Raw genomic sequence first — 18,611 nt, forward strand, 5'->3', positions numbered from 1 at the left:
AACCAGCGACCTCTTGGTGTGTGGGTCAACGCTCAAGCACTAAACCACACTGGCTGGGCAAATCTAACATTTAATTGTGGTAAAATACACCTAACAAAATATACTATCTTAACCATTTTTTAGTGTACAGTCAGTGGTATTAAGTACATGTACACTGTTGTGCAACCATCACCACCAACCATCACCATAACTCTTTTCATCTTGCGAAAATGAAATTCTGTACCCACTAAACCATAACTTGCCATTACTTCTTCTCCCTAGCCCCTGGCAACCACCATTCTATTTTCTCTCTCTATGACTGACTACTCTAGCTACCTCACAGAAGTGGAATCATATAACATTTGTGACTGGCTTATTTCACTTAGCATAATATCATCCATGTTGTAGCATATACAGATTTCCTTCCTTTTTCAGGCTGAATAATAATATTCCATTGTATGTATATACCATATTGTATTTATCCACTTATCTACCCATAGACACCTGAGTTACTTCTACCTTCTGGTTATTATGAATAATGCTGCTATAAACATGGGTATGCAAATATCTCAAGTTCCTACTTTCAGTTCTTTGGGGTATATATTCAGAGTGGAATTGCTGGATCACATGGTAGTTCTGCTTAATTTTTGAGGGACTGTTTCCACCAAGACTGTACCATTTTACAATTCCATCAATAGTGAACAAAGGGCCCTGGCCAGTTTTGCTCAGTGGTTAGAGCGTCGGCCTGTGGACCAGAGAGTCCTGGGTTTGGTTCCTGCTAAGGGCACATACCTCAATTGCAGTTTGTCCCCAGCAATCGTTTGGGGTCGTGCAGTGGCAACCAGTTGATGTGTCTCTCTCTCATGTGGATGTTTCTTTCTCTCTCTTCCTCCCTCTATCCCTCCTGCTCTATCTGAAAATAAAAATAAAAAAATGTCCTCGGGTGAGGGAAAAAAAAAAGTGAACAAAGGTTCCAATTTCTCTACCTCCTCTCCAATACTTACTATTTTGTTGTTTTGTGTTTTTTAAATAGCTGCCATCCTAAATGGGTGTTAGGTGATATTGCGTGGTTTTAATTTTTATTTCCCTAATGATTAGTGATGTTGAACATCTTTTCATGTGCCTATTAAGACAAATACAGGGTGGTGCTACCTCAAAAAATTAAAAATTGAACTTCCATTTGACCCAGTGATCCCACTGCTGGGAGTATACCCTAAGAAGCCTGAAACACCAATCAGGAAGAATATATGTACCCCCATGTTCATAGCAGCACTTTTACAATAGCTAAGATCTGGAAACAGCCCAAGTGTCCACCAGTAGACGAATGGATAAAAAAGTTGTGGTACATATACACAATGGAGTACTATGCAGCGGTAAGAAAGAAAGATCTCTTATCCTTTGAGACGACATGGAGGGTCCTGGAAAGTATTATCCTAAGTGAAAGAAGCCAAGCAGAAAAAGACAAATACCACATGATCTCACTTATATACGGAATATAATGAACATAACAGTCTGAGGAATACAGTAGACCCAGACACATGGAAGTGGGGCACAGACTGACATCCCTCAGAAGAGGGGATGGGAGGTGGGGGGGTGGGAAGAGATAAACCACAGAACTTATATGCATGTATGCATGACCAATGGACATGGACAACTAAGCCGGGGAAAGGGTGGAGGGGGGGTGGGGTGGGGGTGCCAATGGGGTAAAAAGGTAAAATATCTGTAACAAAAAAAAAAAAAAGACAAATACAGGGTGAAAAATAATACAATACAATAAACTCTGTGTTTCATGTACTCATAATTGTAAACCTACTTTTGCCTCACCCTGTTTATTTTTAAAACCTCTGAAATTAGGCTACATATTACAACTGACAGCATGTCAGTTTATTCTTTGCAGTACATAAAATAATGATGGATTATAAAATCAATGGTATCTTAAGATTTAATAAGCATCTAAGAAAACAGAAAAACAAATGTTCTCCCAGTATCTTTATTTTCCAATTTTTTTCTTTATTAATTTTTTTTTTTTAGAGAGAGACAGATAGATAGAAACACCAGTGAGAGAGAACATCGACTGGCTGCCTCCTGCATGCCCCCCACTGGGGATCAGGCCCACAACCTAGGCATGTGTCTTGACTGGGATCAAACCAGTGACCTTTTGGTGCATGGGTCGACATTCAACCACTGAACCACACCAGCTGGGTTGTCTTTATTTTTTTAAGTAGGTGATATTTTCATAGAAGAAGCAAATCAGTAAAAGAAAAACAGAGCCTTGTATGGTTAGGTTTACTACCTGTCTAACTCAAAGTCACTACTGAAATATCTGACAAACTTCACTCCTGTCTACTGGTGACTACAGTTGCTACCAAAACAAAGGCACACAGAAGGAAGAGAAAAGAAAGGAAAGAAGGGAGGGAGAAAGGAAGGGAGGGGGAAGGGAGGAAAGTAGTGGGGGAGGGAGGAAAGGAGAGGAGGAGGGAAAAGAAACAAAACCCCTGAGGAAGAAATTAAAGAAACTTACAAAGATATACTGAATCATGACCATTCTTGGCCTATTATTCTTTAACTGGCAGACCAGGTTTCCATCAGCTTAATCCCACTTTTCAAAAGCCCTTTCATTTACAATCTGATTACAATCAGATTGGCATCTAATTAGGCAGCACCAAGGGAATGAGTATTAGTAATGCCTGCTTTATTTTTGGCAATGCAGATAATTTATACTGATAATAACCATACAAGTGAGCTTTGGAAAACTCTTAGAAAAATCACATACCCATCCTACAAATGGGATGTTTCACTATGGACCAATACTTACTAAAATGTGAAAAAGAGAGACATGAAACACACACAAAAATGATTAGGAAGAAGGCTGGCACATCTTGCAAGTCTGATTTTGGTCCATCTATCAATGGATCCCTTTTTTAATATGTATTCTAAAGACACAGGAAAAATTACAATCACAAACTTTAAAAACAATTTTCCACCTAGTTTTCTTCTGAGAGGCAGGCAGAATGGACCACTCCAGTCAGTTAGCCTGGAATGAAAAAGTACCTAGAGAAAAATAAGTTTCTTTTGTTATATTAGTGAACTTATATGTGAAAGCTATGTAATTGTTTTTAAAAAATTAATAACAAGCTATGCATTTTTAATAGAGAGAGGTATGTTAGAACAGAAAGGTGGGGCAGGGAAGTTCCCTAGAAGGTATCCAGAAACAGTATACAAGTGAACAACAATTTCTTCTAATACTCTCCCTATTTAGTGATCAGACCAACCACCTCCTCAGCCTTGAGCCTCTCCCAGCAAGGGAAAATGAAGGGCTATGTGGCATGAAGACTAGGGTATATAGAAATAAGGAGCCCATGGGCAAGGCTTTCTAAGCTTGCAACAGCCAGTGAGGCACTGCGCTGGGGCACTGACCCAGGACACTACAGTGTCCCAAGTTTTTCTCAAGGACAAGAGTGGCAGAGTACCACAGGAAATTGAATAAAACAAACAATATACCATCCAGATACATTGATGATTGAGGACGGTGGGGGCAGACTTCCAGCACTATGTAAGGGTCAGAGTGACAGGAAGTGAGGATTAACCATTTTGTTAATCAGGCTGTCTATCTGTGCGCCAAGAAACTGGCAGCTTTCTGGGCTCAAATCCTCAGACAGATCTGAGAATTATGCCATCTACTCATTTAGAAACAACCCCACAACCTGAATAAACAGCACTGTGGTTCCATTCATCATTAGTGTGAAAAGGAGCTTCAAATACAAATGAATGGCCCAACATTAAAATTCTCTTCCCTTGACCATGCCACCCCCAGTTTATCTTAATTACATTAGAGATAATGGAACATCCAATTTGTGGGCTAATCAGGAATGATCACCCACCCATCTGCCCTATTCCAGTCTATTCCCTTTAGACCCACATGATAGATTAGGTGCAGAGGAGGATGTCAACTAGAGGAGCTCATGAAGAGTCAACACAGCTACTCAACTAAAAGCTATGAGAAGAGTACAGATAGGGGTTGGAGGCGAGGTGGGAGGCAGGGAATAGTAGGAAAAAGAAGGAAAGAAACCCAAGGGAAGAGGAAGAGATGACCTGTAAGGGTGAGAAGGACTAAAATGAAAAGACAGGGCAAACCACAGAAAATGACAAAGCAGTGGAGAAACTTACAAATTAAATAAAAATCGTTCAAATTATGTGTGGAAATATAGTTCTTTGAACACAGTTAAGAAAGGAAAGCAAGGAGCGAACTGGGCAACTGTATTGAGAACAAACCCCGTTTTCATAAAGGGAAGAGGGCAATATGCCTTGACTTCACACCGGCTTATTACTGAGCTGTTGCTGGCATTTAGAAGCTCTACATATGTTCTGATAATGTTGTTCTGTTTTTGCTGGGAGGCACCAAATGGGGAAAGATAGGACACATTTGTGGTTTTGTAGCTTTTCTTGGCATTTCAGCAGGACACTGGCAAGTTATTCAAACATAAAATTACCACCAAAATGCCAGGAAGCTACTCAGTCTTTGTTTGAAAATGACTCCTGCTCAGTGGCAATCTCTTGGTGTCCGGTCAGGTGAAAGGTCTCCCCCAGGCTGGCTCCCAACACTGGAATACCTCCCTCAAACACATATGCACACATTTTGCACTGTGATATGTCACTTAAATGTTTTGGCTGGCTGCACATTTCGTCTCAGTATGGCACAATGTTCAGAGACTGCCAATTCCAGAACACATTCCAAAGGGTAAGTGGATTAATAAGACTTGGTGGCATTCGACAGTCCTAATTTAATTTCATCAGTCCTTTACAGCAGGAGAATCAAAGTTGGTAACTTATTCAAAGTGTGAACAACAAAAAATATTTTTAAAAAATATTTTCAAATCTGAATCAAGTGTATTTCTTTACATCTAGAAATAAGTACTGTTGCCAAAAATATAATTAATAAAATTTTAGGGCATTTTACTCTGAATTAAACATGTCAGTCCTTTGGAACATTTTCTTATAAATTAGAGCTGACACGCCTCCTGCTGCCTTACTGAGACATTTCTACCTGCATGGAACATTCTAATAAAGCACACTGAAAAGCATTTTTTTATACTTTATTATTTTTTACATAAATAATATAGAAATATATTTCACTTGATATCAAGATTATATAAGTAAACAGCAAAACAGAGGTCTCCCTTCACCCCCTACTGGCCTTTACAGATGCTGGGAGAGTAGCTGCCTTTTTAGAGTCAAATCCACATGATTGCTAACCTTCCTCCTCCAAAGACTCCGGTGGCCTGAAAATCTCTTACTCCATAATGGGAAGTTTTGGAAAGATTTTGATTTTTTAATCCTTGTAACAAATAGCAATAACTCACATTATTAAAATAAGCGATCTTTGATTTTCTTGGAAGAATTGCTACACATATAACAGCTGCTCTGGCTGACTTACTACCCTTTTAAGGGTCAAGCTAGCTTGTTTTTGTTTTCTTCAAGAGCTTGAGAAATTATTAATGTAAAAGGCAGCATAAAGAATAAGATCTTGCCCGGCTGGTGTGGCTCAGTGGTTGAGCATCAACCCATGCACCAAGAGGCTGCTGGTTCGATTCCCAGTCAGAGCACATGCCCAGGTTGTGGGCCCAATCCCCAGTCAAGAGCACGCAGGAGGCGGCCAATTGATGTTCTCTCTCATCGATGTTTCTATCTCTCTCTCCCTCTCCCTTCCTCTCTCTCTAAAATCAATAAAGAAAAAAAAAAAAAGAATGAGATCTTGCCATTTGCAAGAACATGAATGGATCTAGAGGGTATTACACTAAGTAAAGTAAGTCAGGCAGAGATATAGAAATACCACATGATTTCACTTATATGTGGAATCTAAGAAAACAAAACAAATGAACAAATGAAACAAAATAAAAACAGACTCACAGACACAGAGAACAGGGTACAAACCTCCAGTTATTAAAAAAAACAAAAACATAAAAAACCTCATAGGATGTTAATGCACAGCACAGGGAAAATAGTCAACACTACCCATAATAATTTTGTATGATGACAGATTACTAGATTTATTGTGGTGATCACATAATAAGGAATATAAATGTTGAATCACTAGGTTGTATACCTGAAACTAACATAATATATGTCACCTATACTTTAATAAAAAAATAATAATAGCCCTGGCCGGTTTTGCTCAGTGGTTAGAGCGTCTGCCCACGGACCAATGAGTCTCAGGTTCGATTTCAGTCAAGGGTGGGTATCTCAGCTGTGGTTCGTCCCCGGCCCTGATCAGGTCATGCAGGAGGCAACCAGTCAATGTGGCTCTATCACATTGATGTTTTTCTCTCTCTCCCTTCCTCCCACTCTATCTAATGATAAACAGAAAAATATCTTTGGGTGAGGAATAAATAAAATAAATAAATAAAAGGTAGCATAGAAAGTCAACCTGGGTGATAAAAAGAAACTGAGGAAAATTATCAATGATCATAATTGCTCTCTGAACTGCTGATTCAGAAACCAAAATACCACTTTTACCTATAACAATGAAACCAAAGGATTGTCTGGCCCTTCCATTTTAATAATTTAACAATTAGTTGATCAGCCCAGTGTTTCAGATGCATTTCAGTCACTAAACAAACATATAGTTATAAGCAGGATGTTTTCCTCAGAAAAAGTTCCTGCAGAACTCCCTCTGGTAAACTCACTTGTCTAGGCAGGAGAGCTGGGCCTTGGGCACAGGCTCGCTTCCAGAACCTGTGCTCCCGGTCCCTAAGGCCGCCCTCACCGTGGTTGTACACCTACACCTAGGCTTGTTTCTTACCCTCTTCCGGGACTCTTCGATAGCAGACAGCAGGGCATTGTCCTTCTCATTCTTTAGGAAGCCCTAAGAAAGGGGGGAGAAATGACACAACTTAGGTTCAAATTAACCATCAAAACATCAAAAGTACACTGTAGGGAAAAAACCATAAGGATATCTTCTACCCTGCCCACCGTCACCCTCACAAAACACTCTCAACCTGAAAATATCAAAATAGATAGTTATTATAAACGTGTTCTATTTTCTTTCATTCTGGGAGCACATGATGATTGTCAGAAGGTAAAGTCACCAGGAAGCAGTAAAATCTCATGTCTTATAGACATAAAAAGTGAAGTCAGGACAGCCCTTCAATTCCTAAATGGCTCATATTATAGACACAGATATAGCTTTGGCTACGTGGCCAGTCACAGAGCCTCAAACTGTTCCTTAGTCTATTATTTCTCTGTTGCTTTCTTTTTCAACAAATAGGCCATTTATTTCATGGCTGGGACATTTATTTTTTACTTATTTCTCTGTTGCTTTCAATGAATTCTTCAATTTCTTCCTGATATTCAGGAAACCATCGCCATTGCCATCTACTTGTCTGGGTATTTCTCACCTGTTTGTCAATGGCTGTCAATGTGTAAAAAAACCCATTTCTTTATACACTGCTTCTGGGGTTTTGCCACATGCACTGCCTATATCAGGCCTAATGACATCTGCTACTTGTTTAATGCAGGTGGGGTGAGGAGGAGACAGTCCACAGTCTGGTTTAATATGCACAGGGTTAAATACATCAAAATGCAACTATACAATAACACAATGACAGACCTAATTTCAAATCACAGTGCCTCCATTTACTAATGGCATGATTTTAGCCAAGACACCCAAACTCTCTAAACCTTAGTTTACTCATATGCAAAATGAGTATTAAGTGAGATAATGTATTGAAGTGCTTGGCCCAAGGTTCAATACATGTAGCTTTACTATTAGAATCAATTAGATTTAGATCTGTTTGTGACATTAAAGAAAGAGATGCCCAGGATGATCTCTTTGTTGCTATTCACTGTCCTCATTGTTGAAGCTGAGGTCTTGGGGAGGCAGGAGAAGGTCTGTGTCCTGATGGCATCTTGACAGCTGGCCACAGATGCAGACAGAGCGGGCTTTGGGGGTCTGCCTCCATGCCAACTCCTTGCCCCTCACACATGGGTGACGTTTCTTTTGCATAGCTGAGACAAGGGACCCAAGAAGGAAAAAGGAAGATGATCTGCTAATAGGTAAAGATCAAAGTCTTAGTCATAATACGAAAGAATTTAAGTTGCCCTATATATTAGATCCACCTATATACGCTGTAATGTAAGGTAAGCATGTCAAGCACAGTACTGTTGCATTTGTCCAAAATGACTTGTTTTGCCAGAATCATGTTTTTGCTCTTTTTTCTTTTTCAGAAACTCTTTGGGGAAGGTAATCCAAAACAGAATTAGGATAAAGCTTTTAAAATGGCATGCTGAACTCAAAAACATTATTTGACAGTTTTCTTGAAAACTTACTATCATGGTTAAAGAATTCATTTTTGATCATTTATTAACATTTACCAGCTGTACATTTTAGTATATTTAGTTCAAACAGTCCCAGATATGAGGCTGCTGGTTAAGAGATAACAGGTGAGCCCTGGCTGGTTTGGCTCAGCGGTTAGAGCGTCAGCCTGCGGTCCAGAGAGACCCAGGTTCGGTTCCCGCTAAGGGCGCGTACCTCTGTTGTAGTTTGTCCCCGGCCCTGGTTGGTTGTGCGGGTGGCAGCCACTCGATGTGTCCCTTTCACATCGATGTTTCGCTCTCTCGTCCTCTCTCTCCCTCCCACTCTATCTGAACAAAAAATGGAAAAATGTCCTCGGGTGAGGATAAAAAAAAAAGAGAGATAACAGGTGGAGGTCTGGATAAGACTGGGGATACAAATTTAAATACACTATTACTAATCATTACACATTCCCCGGATCTCTTATGTATTGGCCCACAATTTTCCCACACCCACTGTCACATCCCAACCTGGGTGGTACACTGAGATGGACAGGGACAGTGGCAGCAGCCCAGGAAATAGGCTCCTCCAGGGCAGTTGCTGAGGACACACATGAAGACTCCTCCAATACCTGTAACTTGTGATAAAGTAGGGTGGGGAGTGGCACTGGTCACTTGCTTACTATTGCAATGGCCTCAATAAACCAGAGCACATAAACCTAGGACCCCATGTGTCCATGCAGAAGGTGGCAGCTTATTAACAAATGCCTGCTTCTGGCCATGGCAGGGGAACCAGACACAAAGTGATGGGAGGGATTTTAATGGACTTTGTTTATACCCTTCATAGCACATGATTACACCAAGTCAACAAACCTTTATTATGAATTTCCTTTCTTGAGTGGTCTTCAATGGCTAAAGCAAAGGCTTTAGTGTCACAGTTTATAAACAAAGCTATGGAGCTATTATCTTTGAATGCTGGTCCTGAACAAAGGGCATACAAATGCTGTGTTGAACCTTTTCATGGCTGCTGCTATGGGAAGTGATTGTCACATTGGAGGAAGGCACCAGGAGGGTGATAGCCAGGACCTGACAATGCCTGTCTTATTTTTTCTTTTTGGTTTGGGTAGGAGGGGCTGTGCCAAGTGCCCCACCCCCTCACTGGGCTTTCTCTGCTCTTTCCAATCAATGACCAGCCTATCCCATTCTTTTGACTGTACCCATGTCTACATATAACTCACATACACATACACACAATTAAAGCCCAAATGCAAAGCAATAATAACACATTAAAAAAATTTTTTTTTTATTTTTTGTTAATCCTCACCTGAGGATATTTTCCATTAACTTTTTAGATAGAGTGGAAAGGAGAGGGAGACAGAAACATTGATGAAGACACAAGTAACAGTATGTTACTTGTTCTTTAAGAAATACAATTCTAAAAAATTTTTAGAAAATAAAATTTCAAGCAATAGTTAAAGAGAAAGAAGAAAAAAATATTGCTCTGAGCAGATTATTTTCTTCTTCAAAATATTTATTGCCATTATGTACTTCAACAATTGGGCTTTCTCTACAGCACAAACTGAGCCCACAAAATATACAGATTTTAAATTTGAATTTTCATCCTTTATTCTTTTCTAAAAATTAAGCACTAGGGCTACAGTCACATTTTATTTTTAAAAACAACATATTACTGGTGATCTATCTTTCGAAAAGAATCTTTGAAACAATAGATTAGTGCTGGATCCAGTCAGAATAGTGCTGGATCTGTGTGCCATCTAGTGGCAGTTAGTTTCTTTTCAAGGACACGCAAGAAAAAATAACAAATTAAATAAAAAGTCGGGCAGAAAAATACCTGCTTCAGCCCAAGTTTCCCATGGATCTCTTCCTCGACTTCCCTTTTCCGAGTGTGTGTTTCCTTCCAACTTTCCTGTGAGACACTTCTCATCCCAGAGAGATACTTTTATTTATTTATTAAATTATTATTTATTTATTTTTGTTACAGATGTTTCTCCTTTTTCCCTCACTGACACCCTCCTCCCCCTCCCTCCCTGCCCTGTCCCCAGCTTTGTTGTCCATGTCCATTGGTTATATGTATTAATTTTTTTTTTTTTTATCCTCACCCGAGGATATTTTTCCATTTTTTGTACAGATAGAGAGGGAGGGAGAGAGAGAGAGAAACATCGACGTGAAGGGACACATCGAGTGGCTGCCACCCGCACGACCAACCAGGGCTGGGGACAAACTGCAACCGAAGTACGTGCCCTTAGCGGGAACCGAACCCGGGTCTCTCCGGACCGCAGGCCGACGCTCTAACCGCTGAGCCAAACCGGCCAGGGCTGTATTAATTATTTTTATTAATTTGTTTTTGTTACAGATGTCCCCCCCCCCATTGACACCCTCCTCCCCATCTCCCCCACCCATTCCCCAGCTCTGTTGTCTATGTCCACTGGTTAAGCATACATGCATATACGTTCTGTGGTTTATCTCACCCCCCACCCCATCCCTTCTGGGGTTTGTCAGTCTGTACCCTACCTCTATGTCTCTGGGTCAATTTTGTTCATCAGTTTGTTTAGTTCATTATATTCCACAAATAAATGAGATCATATGATATTTGTCTTTCCCTGCTTGGCTTGTTTCGCTTAGCATAATACTCTCCAGGTCCCTCCATGTCATCTCAAATGATAAGAGATCTTTCTTTCTTTCTTACAGCTGCATAGTATTCCACTGTGTACATGTACCACTGCTTTTTTATCCACTCACTTACTGATGGGTTGTTTCCAGATCTTAGCTATTATAAACAGTGCTGCTATGAACATAGGAGTATATATATTCTTTCTGATTGGGGTTTCAGGCTTCTTGGGGTATATTCCTAGAAGTGGGATCATTGGGTCAAATGGCAGTTCAATTTTTAACTTTTTAAGGTAACACCATAGTGTTTTCCATAGTGGCTGCACCAGTCTGCATTCCCACCAGCAGTGTAGTCGAGTCCCCTTTTCTCCACACCCTCGCCAGCACTTGTTTGATGATTTGTTGATGGCAGCCATTCTGACAGGTGTGAGGTGATACCACCTCATTGTTGTTTTAATTTGCATCTCTCGGATGATTAGTAACATTGAGCATGTTTTCATATGTCTCTTGGCCATTTGAATGTCCTGTTTGGAGAGGTTTCTATTTAGGTCCTCTGCCCATTTTTTGACTGGGTTCTGTGTCTTCCTTTTGTTGAACTGTATGAGTACTCTATATATTTTGGAAATTAATCCCTTATCTGACGCATCATTGGCAATTATGGTCTCCCATAAGGTGGATTCCCCTTCCATTTTGATGATTGTTTCTTTTGCTGTGCAGAAGCTTTTTAGTTTGATGTAGTCCCATGTGTTCATTTTATCTTTTGTTTCTCTTGCCTTAGGTGTGGTATTAGAGAAAATTCTGCTGCATATGTCTGAAATTTTGCTGCCTACATTTTCTTCTAGAATTTTTATGGATTCACGAGTTACATTTAAGTCTTTTATCCATTTTGAGTTTATTCTTGTGTATGGTGTAAGTTGGTGGTCTAGCTTCATTTTTTTTGCAAGTAGCTGTCCAATTTTCCGAACACCATTTATTGAAGAGACTGTCTTGACTCCACCCTATGCTCTTGCCACCTTTGTCAGATATTAATTGGGCATATTGTCTTGGGTCAATTTTTGGGCTCTCTGTTTCAGATAAACACTTTTAGAGCTTATTAGAAAATAGGTTTTCTGGAGAGGTGAGCTAGGCAGGAAGGGTAGTGCCTTCTCTCTTTGGTTGGGGCTCCCTGCCACCTTAAAGGCCCCTGGTCATGGAGAAAGCCCAACAACTCACCTTACATTCAGAGATGCCAGGAGTCTGTGACCCTCAGAGCTCCTCATCACTAATATCCCCCTTCTTCTTGCTAACAGTACTTTTTAATTGCTCACAGGCTTCCACCCCATCCTGCTACACAATAAGGAACATTCCATAAATATCTATAGGCCTAGGAGGTGAAAGAACTACTCCTGACGTCCCCATCTGTATACTGTTCCTCACTGCCAGAGTCCTGGAAACAGACCCTCTTCTAGCTGGCTCCTTGAATGGGTTATGGTTTCGAGGTTTCTCTAGCATATAACAGCTCCCACTCAGAAAGCAATTAAGGGCCAGACACGGCTTTAAGCAATTCAAAGACATTATTGCTAATCTTTTACAAATATGTAAGAGTTGACATGATCACTCCCACTTCTCCCCCATCCATCTCCACCCCATTTCATAGGTACAAAACAGATTTCAGCATTTAACTGATGGGACCAAGGGTTCCTCACCAGGACGAGGCAGAGGCAGAATTCATTACACACAGTTCTAACTCTCAAGAGATCAACTGTTTCTGAGATACTCAGGGAATAAACTTCTAAATCAAGAAATAAAGGAAAAATCTCCTTTTATCTCTAAATGGAGAGTCCAGGAGGGGAGTAAAATATCTTTAAATTTGTTTTCTTCATCAAGTTTAATGTTAGTTCCCCTTTAATGATGATATAAGTTAAAGGCTCAGAGAATACTAATCCTTAAACCAGTACTAATACGAGCTACTGCACATGGGTATGATGATTACTGTGTTCTACATCTTTATTACACACATCTGGTTCTAGTCCTCACTTTTAAACCAATTCTAGACTCTCCCAATACTAGTTAACTGGACCATATTTCAAAGTGTGTTCTTAATACAGGTTCGCACTAGATTTATCAGAGTGATCAATTTGTAAGTTATAAAATGTCTGATCAATACATTGTACATCTGAAACGAATAAATATTGTATGTCAACTGTAACTGAAAAATTAAAAAATTTAAAATAGGTTAAATATTTTAAAAGTTGTACAAGTTGGTTTCTAGACCTTCTACCAACTCCTTTTTTTTTTTGAATCCTCATCTGAGGACATTTTTTGCATTTATCTTCAGATAGAGCTGGAGGGAGAGAGGGAAGAAGAGAGAGAGAGAGAAACATCGACATGAAAGAGACACATCGAGTGGCTGCCACCCACACGACCTCAACCAGGGCTGGGGACAAACTGCAACCAAAGTATGTGCCCTTAGCGGGAACCGAATCTGGGACTCTCTGGTCTGCGGGCCAATGCTCTAACCACTGAACAAAACTGGCCAGGGCTAGACCTTCATCTAGACCTTCATATTGAGATTCCATATTAAGGTTACCTGGTTTTTAAGCAGTAAAGTTCAGACTAGCCCCCTTTCAAAGAGGGATAAACAGATATGTTATGCTTGCATGTTTATTCCTTTCTTCCCCCTACTTCACTTAGTGGGGGAAGAATGAGACAATAAATATCAAGTTTTTGGCATTCATTTAGAACTGTGTTTTTTCAAAATGTGGGTCAGAACCCATACTTGGGTCATGAAATCAACCAGCAATTTTTAAAAAGTGAAATACAATAAAACAGATATTTGGTATGGGTAAATGTTTTGTGGAACTTTTCTTTCAATTATATGTACTTATGTGTATGTATGAAGTAGGTGATGGTATAAAATGTATTTCTATGGGTCACAGGCAACCAAACTGGCTTTTAAATGGCTCAGGTTGAGAAAGATGGGCATGAAAATGCAATTTTTTATTATCTTGCCAACTCTGGGTTCCAGAATACAAGTAGCAGCTAATGCCTACTATAGAAGAAGAGAATGAGCAAAGGGATATTTGTTTTTGTCAAATGGCCAAATTATCTTTTTTTTTTTCTTTACTGATTTTAGAGAGAGAGGAAAGGAAAGGGAGAGAGAGAGAGAGATAGAAACATCAATGAGAGAATATCAACTGGCCACTTCCTACATGCCCCCCACTGGGGAGTTGGTCCACAACCTGGGCATGTGCCCTGACCGGGAATCAAACCTGTGACCTCTTGGTGCATGTCGATGCTCAACCACTGAGCCACACCGGCTGGACCAAATTATCTTATTTGCTTTCCAAACTAAAAACTGTAAGAAATAAGGGTCTCTGTGAGAAAAATTCAGTATATACTTTGGTAAGGAAAGTAACATGACAAAAAAAGAGCTGAAACTGATCTTTCACAGGTCTTTGCTTCCCACCTACTACAAATAAGTGATTTGTTAGTTACACAAATGGTTTAAATTGAAGAAGACACATTTCCTAATTGTTAAGTAATAAAATAAAAAAAGATAAAATAATTAGTCTAAGGTGGCCCCACAAAGCAAAAGCCACTGTTTACATGGCCCTCAAAAAACAAAAGGCTATCTCATGTCTTTTCCTCTTCAACAGACCAACTGGCAATCCACTCTGTCAAAACAGAAAGTGAGGCACCCAGAGACCATCTTTGTACCAGAAGAAATCTGACATAGGACAAAAACACGTGGTGGGTGCAATAAAAATCTCGTATCCTTTTATTTAATACATAAACTATATACAAAAACAGGAACCTTGTAACCAATATTCCAAATCAAATAATATTAACAAATGAATGCAGTAACAGTAGACAATGATCACAGTGGTTGAAAATAACCTTGCTGAGATACAAGCAATAGCTAGGAAGGCAATGAAGATGGAACAAAAAATAAGCAGATTAAAAAACTAAATTTAAAAATAATCAAGAGGGGCCTGGTCAGTGTGACTCAGTGGTTGAGCATCGACCCATGCACCAAGAGGTCACTGGTTCAATTACCAGTTGGAGCACATGCCTGGGTTGTGGGCCCGATCCCCAGTGGGGGGCATGCAGGAGGCGGCGAATCAATGTTCTCTCTCATTGATGTTTCTCTCTCTTTTTCCCTTCCTCTCTCTCTTAAAATCAATGGAGAAAAAAAATTTTTAAATAAATAAATAATGAAAAGGGTCTCCTCCAAGAGGAAACAAGAATTCCAATAAGTGCTGCAAGTACTTGTTAGAACTTTAGTTGGTGAATGGAGAAGTGTCCAATTTCTATCAAGACAGTGTAAGCTGTACCCATTATTTTGCTTCAGCTCCTTCTGAGGAAAATACCTACTCTCTTAACCTCCCCCAAACCTCCTTCCCAATTTCTGAATGAATGAATGACCTCTTCTGCAACCTTCTCCTGGGTGAAATTTTTATAAAGGTAAAACTGCTACTTAAGGAGAAAGTGAGTAAGGACAAAGCAAGATGCTGTTTTCAGATGAGGACACAGAAATCCTGCCAGTACTTGGACCCCTTGGCTTATCAGATGGTGTGAACACTCTTCATTAGCTCCCTTTGTGGTGCCTACAGAGAGTACCTCGAGGAGTTTCTCAAGCGAAAGAGATGTACATTATTGATAAACCCAAAAGATGAAGACAGAAACTTTTAAACTGGGACATTTTCAGGATTAGGAAATTTCAAACTTTTGTTTATAGCATGTTTGGTTGTTTTCTTAGACAAAAAATGAGACTGAATCTCCTTTTGCAAGGAATACAGACTAAACAGCAAATGGAGGCTTTATTCTCCCACTTATATTTACAATAAGTTCCACTGCTTGTTTTCTGCAATAATTTTAATATTTGTTCATAGATTACATTAAAAAATTATATATATATATATATATATATATATATATATATATATATATATATATATATCACTTCAAAAACTACCCCATGGAAAGCAGTGTTAAGCCGGCAGAGCTGACATCGCCCATTGTAATCCATTTTTAATGCTGTTGTATGATTTCCCACTGTGCATTTATGCAAAAACCTAGCTGCTCTCAATGCAGCAGGTGGCAGCTGACCCTGCGAGAGTGGCTGTGGAGTCCCACTATTTGCCAGCTCTGTACATCCATCGGCCTTCAGGCATCTCTGAAGCCACAGGTGGCATACCTTGGCTCTAAAATGGCACTGCACGGGCACCAGGCCATCTGTCACTGCCAGGCTGCAGGGTCCCATTTTGTACATGATTTTTGCTACTGGGCTAAACAAAGGGTCACACAATTATGTGATGTATTTGGTCCATTAAGGCAAAACAAATCACTTGCTCCCATAACTCAAACTGGTTTACAGGATGGTCTACAAATTCTCATAGATTGAAGAGGACTCAAAGTGTGCAAGAAGATTCTACACCCAAGATTACACAGCTCCTGCCTGGCAGGTATGGCTCAGTGGACTGAGCAACATCCCATGGACTGAGAGGTCCCGGTTCGATTCTTGGTCTGGGTACATGCCCAGGTTGTGGGCTCAATCCCTGGTAGGGAGTGTGCAAAAGGCAGCTAACCAATGTTTTTCTCTCAAATCGATGCTCTTCTCTCTCTCTTAGAAAAAAAAAAAGGCACCCATAAAAATAAATAAATAAATAAATAAATAAATAAATAAATAAATAGAATGCACAGCTCCAAGCCATGCCTCTTCTGGGACCTGCCTATGGCCTTATGGGCAGCATTCTAACACATCTGTTCTCTTCAAGGACCTGCCAATATAGCCATGATACAATTCCATATCACCTGTGCCTTCTGGAAAGACCACCAGCCTTTGAGACAGCTATTCGTATAAGTCTATCTAACTGCCTTTTGCAAACCCTTCCTGATCCCACCAAAAAAAAGGATGGATGGATGGATGGATGGATGGATGGAAGGAAGGAAGGAAGGAAGGAAGGAAGGAAGGAAGGAAGGAAGGAAGGAAGGAATCATAAAACAAAAAACCCCAACTTCCAAGGTTTTCAGCATTGGACAAAGAATATAAGAGGTAGACCTCACCGGAAGGAAGGAAGGAAGGAAGGAAGGAAGGAAGGAAGGAAGGAAGGAAGGAAGGAAGGAAGGAAGGAAGGAAGGAATCATAAAACAAAAAACCCCAACTTCCAAGGTTTTCAGCATTGGATAAAGAATATAAGAGGTAGACCTCACCATAACCCAGAAGGGAAAGTAATCTTTGAGAATGGGGACATGCCATTCCTGCGGTGCAGTAGGAAGGGGTGCAAGGGTGGGTGACACACCTCCTTGTCAACACAATGTGGGCACATAACTACTAGGTGCCTCTTCCTATTTCTACACCAAGGCATCAAACTAAGGCTGCTTAGCACACCAGGTTGCTGTACTCGGAAAGTAAGGTCAAGGGTTGCATCCCTGGGAGGTACATTTAAGTCTCTTGTGCTAAAGCTGCAAAGCCCTTTTAAGGGGCCCAGGGCATTCCTGTTATCTGCTACCTATCCTTGGCCATGCAGGAAAAAAAAGCAATCTGCTCAGCTCAGTCACTGGGTAGGAGAATCCATATAGAGAAAGAGCAAGTAGTAAGGGCACAGTATAAATGAATAAAATAATAAATGATGGCCATTTAGGCACTAGTGAGAAAAAATGCTTTCCAGCAGAATTCTCATCCTCTTAAATCCCAGAAGCCCTGAAATAACCTTCCAGGGTTGTGTAAGCAGCTCTCCGCTGTTGGTCACAGGTCTGGGAGAGGATGAGACATGCTCAATGCTGATACCTCACCACTTCCATAAGAAATTAACCAGAGCCTGCACCCTAGTGAGAGGGGCCGTGATGTAGCAGATGCACCAGGCTGCAATGGCTGGGCCTGTACCGGCCATCCTCTCTCACCACTCCTAGAAGGGAGGTGTGCGGTGGACAGGAACACTAGAAACCAAGAAAGGGAGAGGGAGGGCAGCTAGCCAACTGCTCCCAGACTGCTGAGGTGGCCCCATGGGAGAAAGCAAGGACAGCAACTCCGTGCATTTTATCTCCTCCCCACCTCATCCCCCACCCAAACCTGGCACATTTGCTAGGGCTAACCTTTGGGGACACAAGAAGAGGAAAGATTCTGAAGAGAAAACTTTCTGATCTAGCTTTGCAAATGGAACACGGCAGTGTGCCAAAGTATGCTTGGCTTCAAAAGGCAGCAGCAGAACCCTCTCCTCACCCAAAGGTATAAACAGATCTAAAAAAACATTAATGCCATAGCCACTCTAAGGTGATGGAAAGATAAGATAAGGAGGATACATTAAGGGACAATAAAAAATGCTTTAAATGTCTTTGGGGAACTGATTTCCATCTTGGAGACGGACTGGTCCATATTCAAAGAACTTTGGGTACTAAAACCACATTGCAGTATTAAAAAAATGGAAATCCATCAATGGCCTTTATCATGGCTAACATCCCTTCCCATCGGCTCCCCAAACCCACTCTAACACAACCCATTAAAACAACCCTGTATTTAAAAAAAACAACAAAACCAAACCCATAGATCCCCTGATTTGTCAGATCTAATGTCTTTCCCCTTGGAAAGAAGAAACAAAAGCAAGATTTGGGGGCTGTAAGAAGGACAAATAAAAGAGGGTGTGTCTCTGAGCCCACCAGGTGGGAGCTGAATGGTTTTTGCCAGGCTGCTTTCTACAGAGCTCAGGATTAAGGCTCAAGTTCTATTTAGCAAG

General features: G+C 40.5%; 1 protein-coding gene across 3 annotated transcripts in view; it reads right to left on the reverse strand.

Annotated features, from left to right (window-relative positions):
• NUP93 (nucleoporin 93) overlaps positions 1–18,611 on the reverse strand; it is a 104,519-nt gene that overhangs the window by 32,692 nt on the left and 53,216 nt on the right. For 2 of the 3 annotated variants that reach the window (XM_036275481.1, XM_036275480.1), the window contains one exon: positions 6,779–6,841. Coding sequence is in view for 1 of the 3 variants with exons in the window: in XM_036275480.1 (XP_036131373.1) it covers positions 6,779–6,841 (63 nt within the window). In the remaining 2 variants the exon portion in view is untranslated. Of the gene's footprint in view, positions 1–6,662; positions 6,749–6,778; positions 6,842–18,611 lie in introns of those variants that run through there. The other variant, XM_036275482.1, reaches the window with a different exon arrangement.

Source organism: Molossus molossus, unplaced genomic scaffold (assembly GCF_014108415.1).
Source record: "Molossus molossus isolate mMolMol1 unplaced genomic scaffold, mMolMol1.p scaffold_m16_p_21, whole genome shotgun sequence".
Taxonomy (NCBI): domain Eukaryota; kingdom Metazoa; phylum Chordata; class Mammalia; order Chiroptera; family Molossidae; genus Molossus; species Molossus molossus.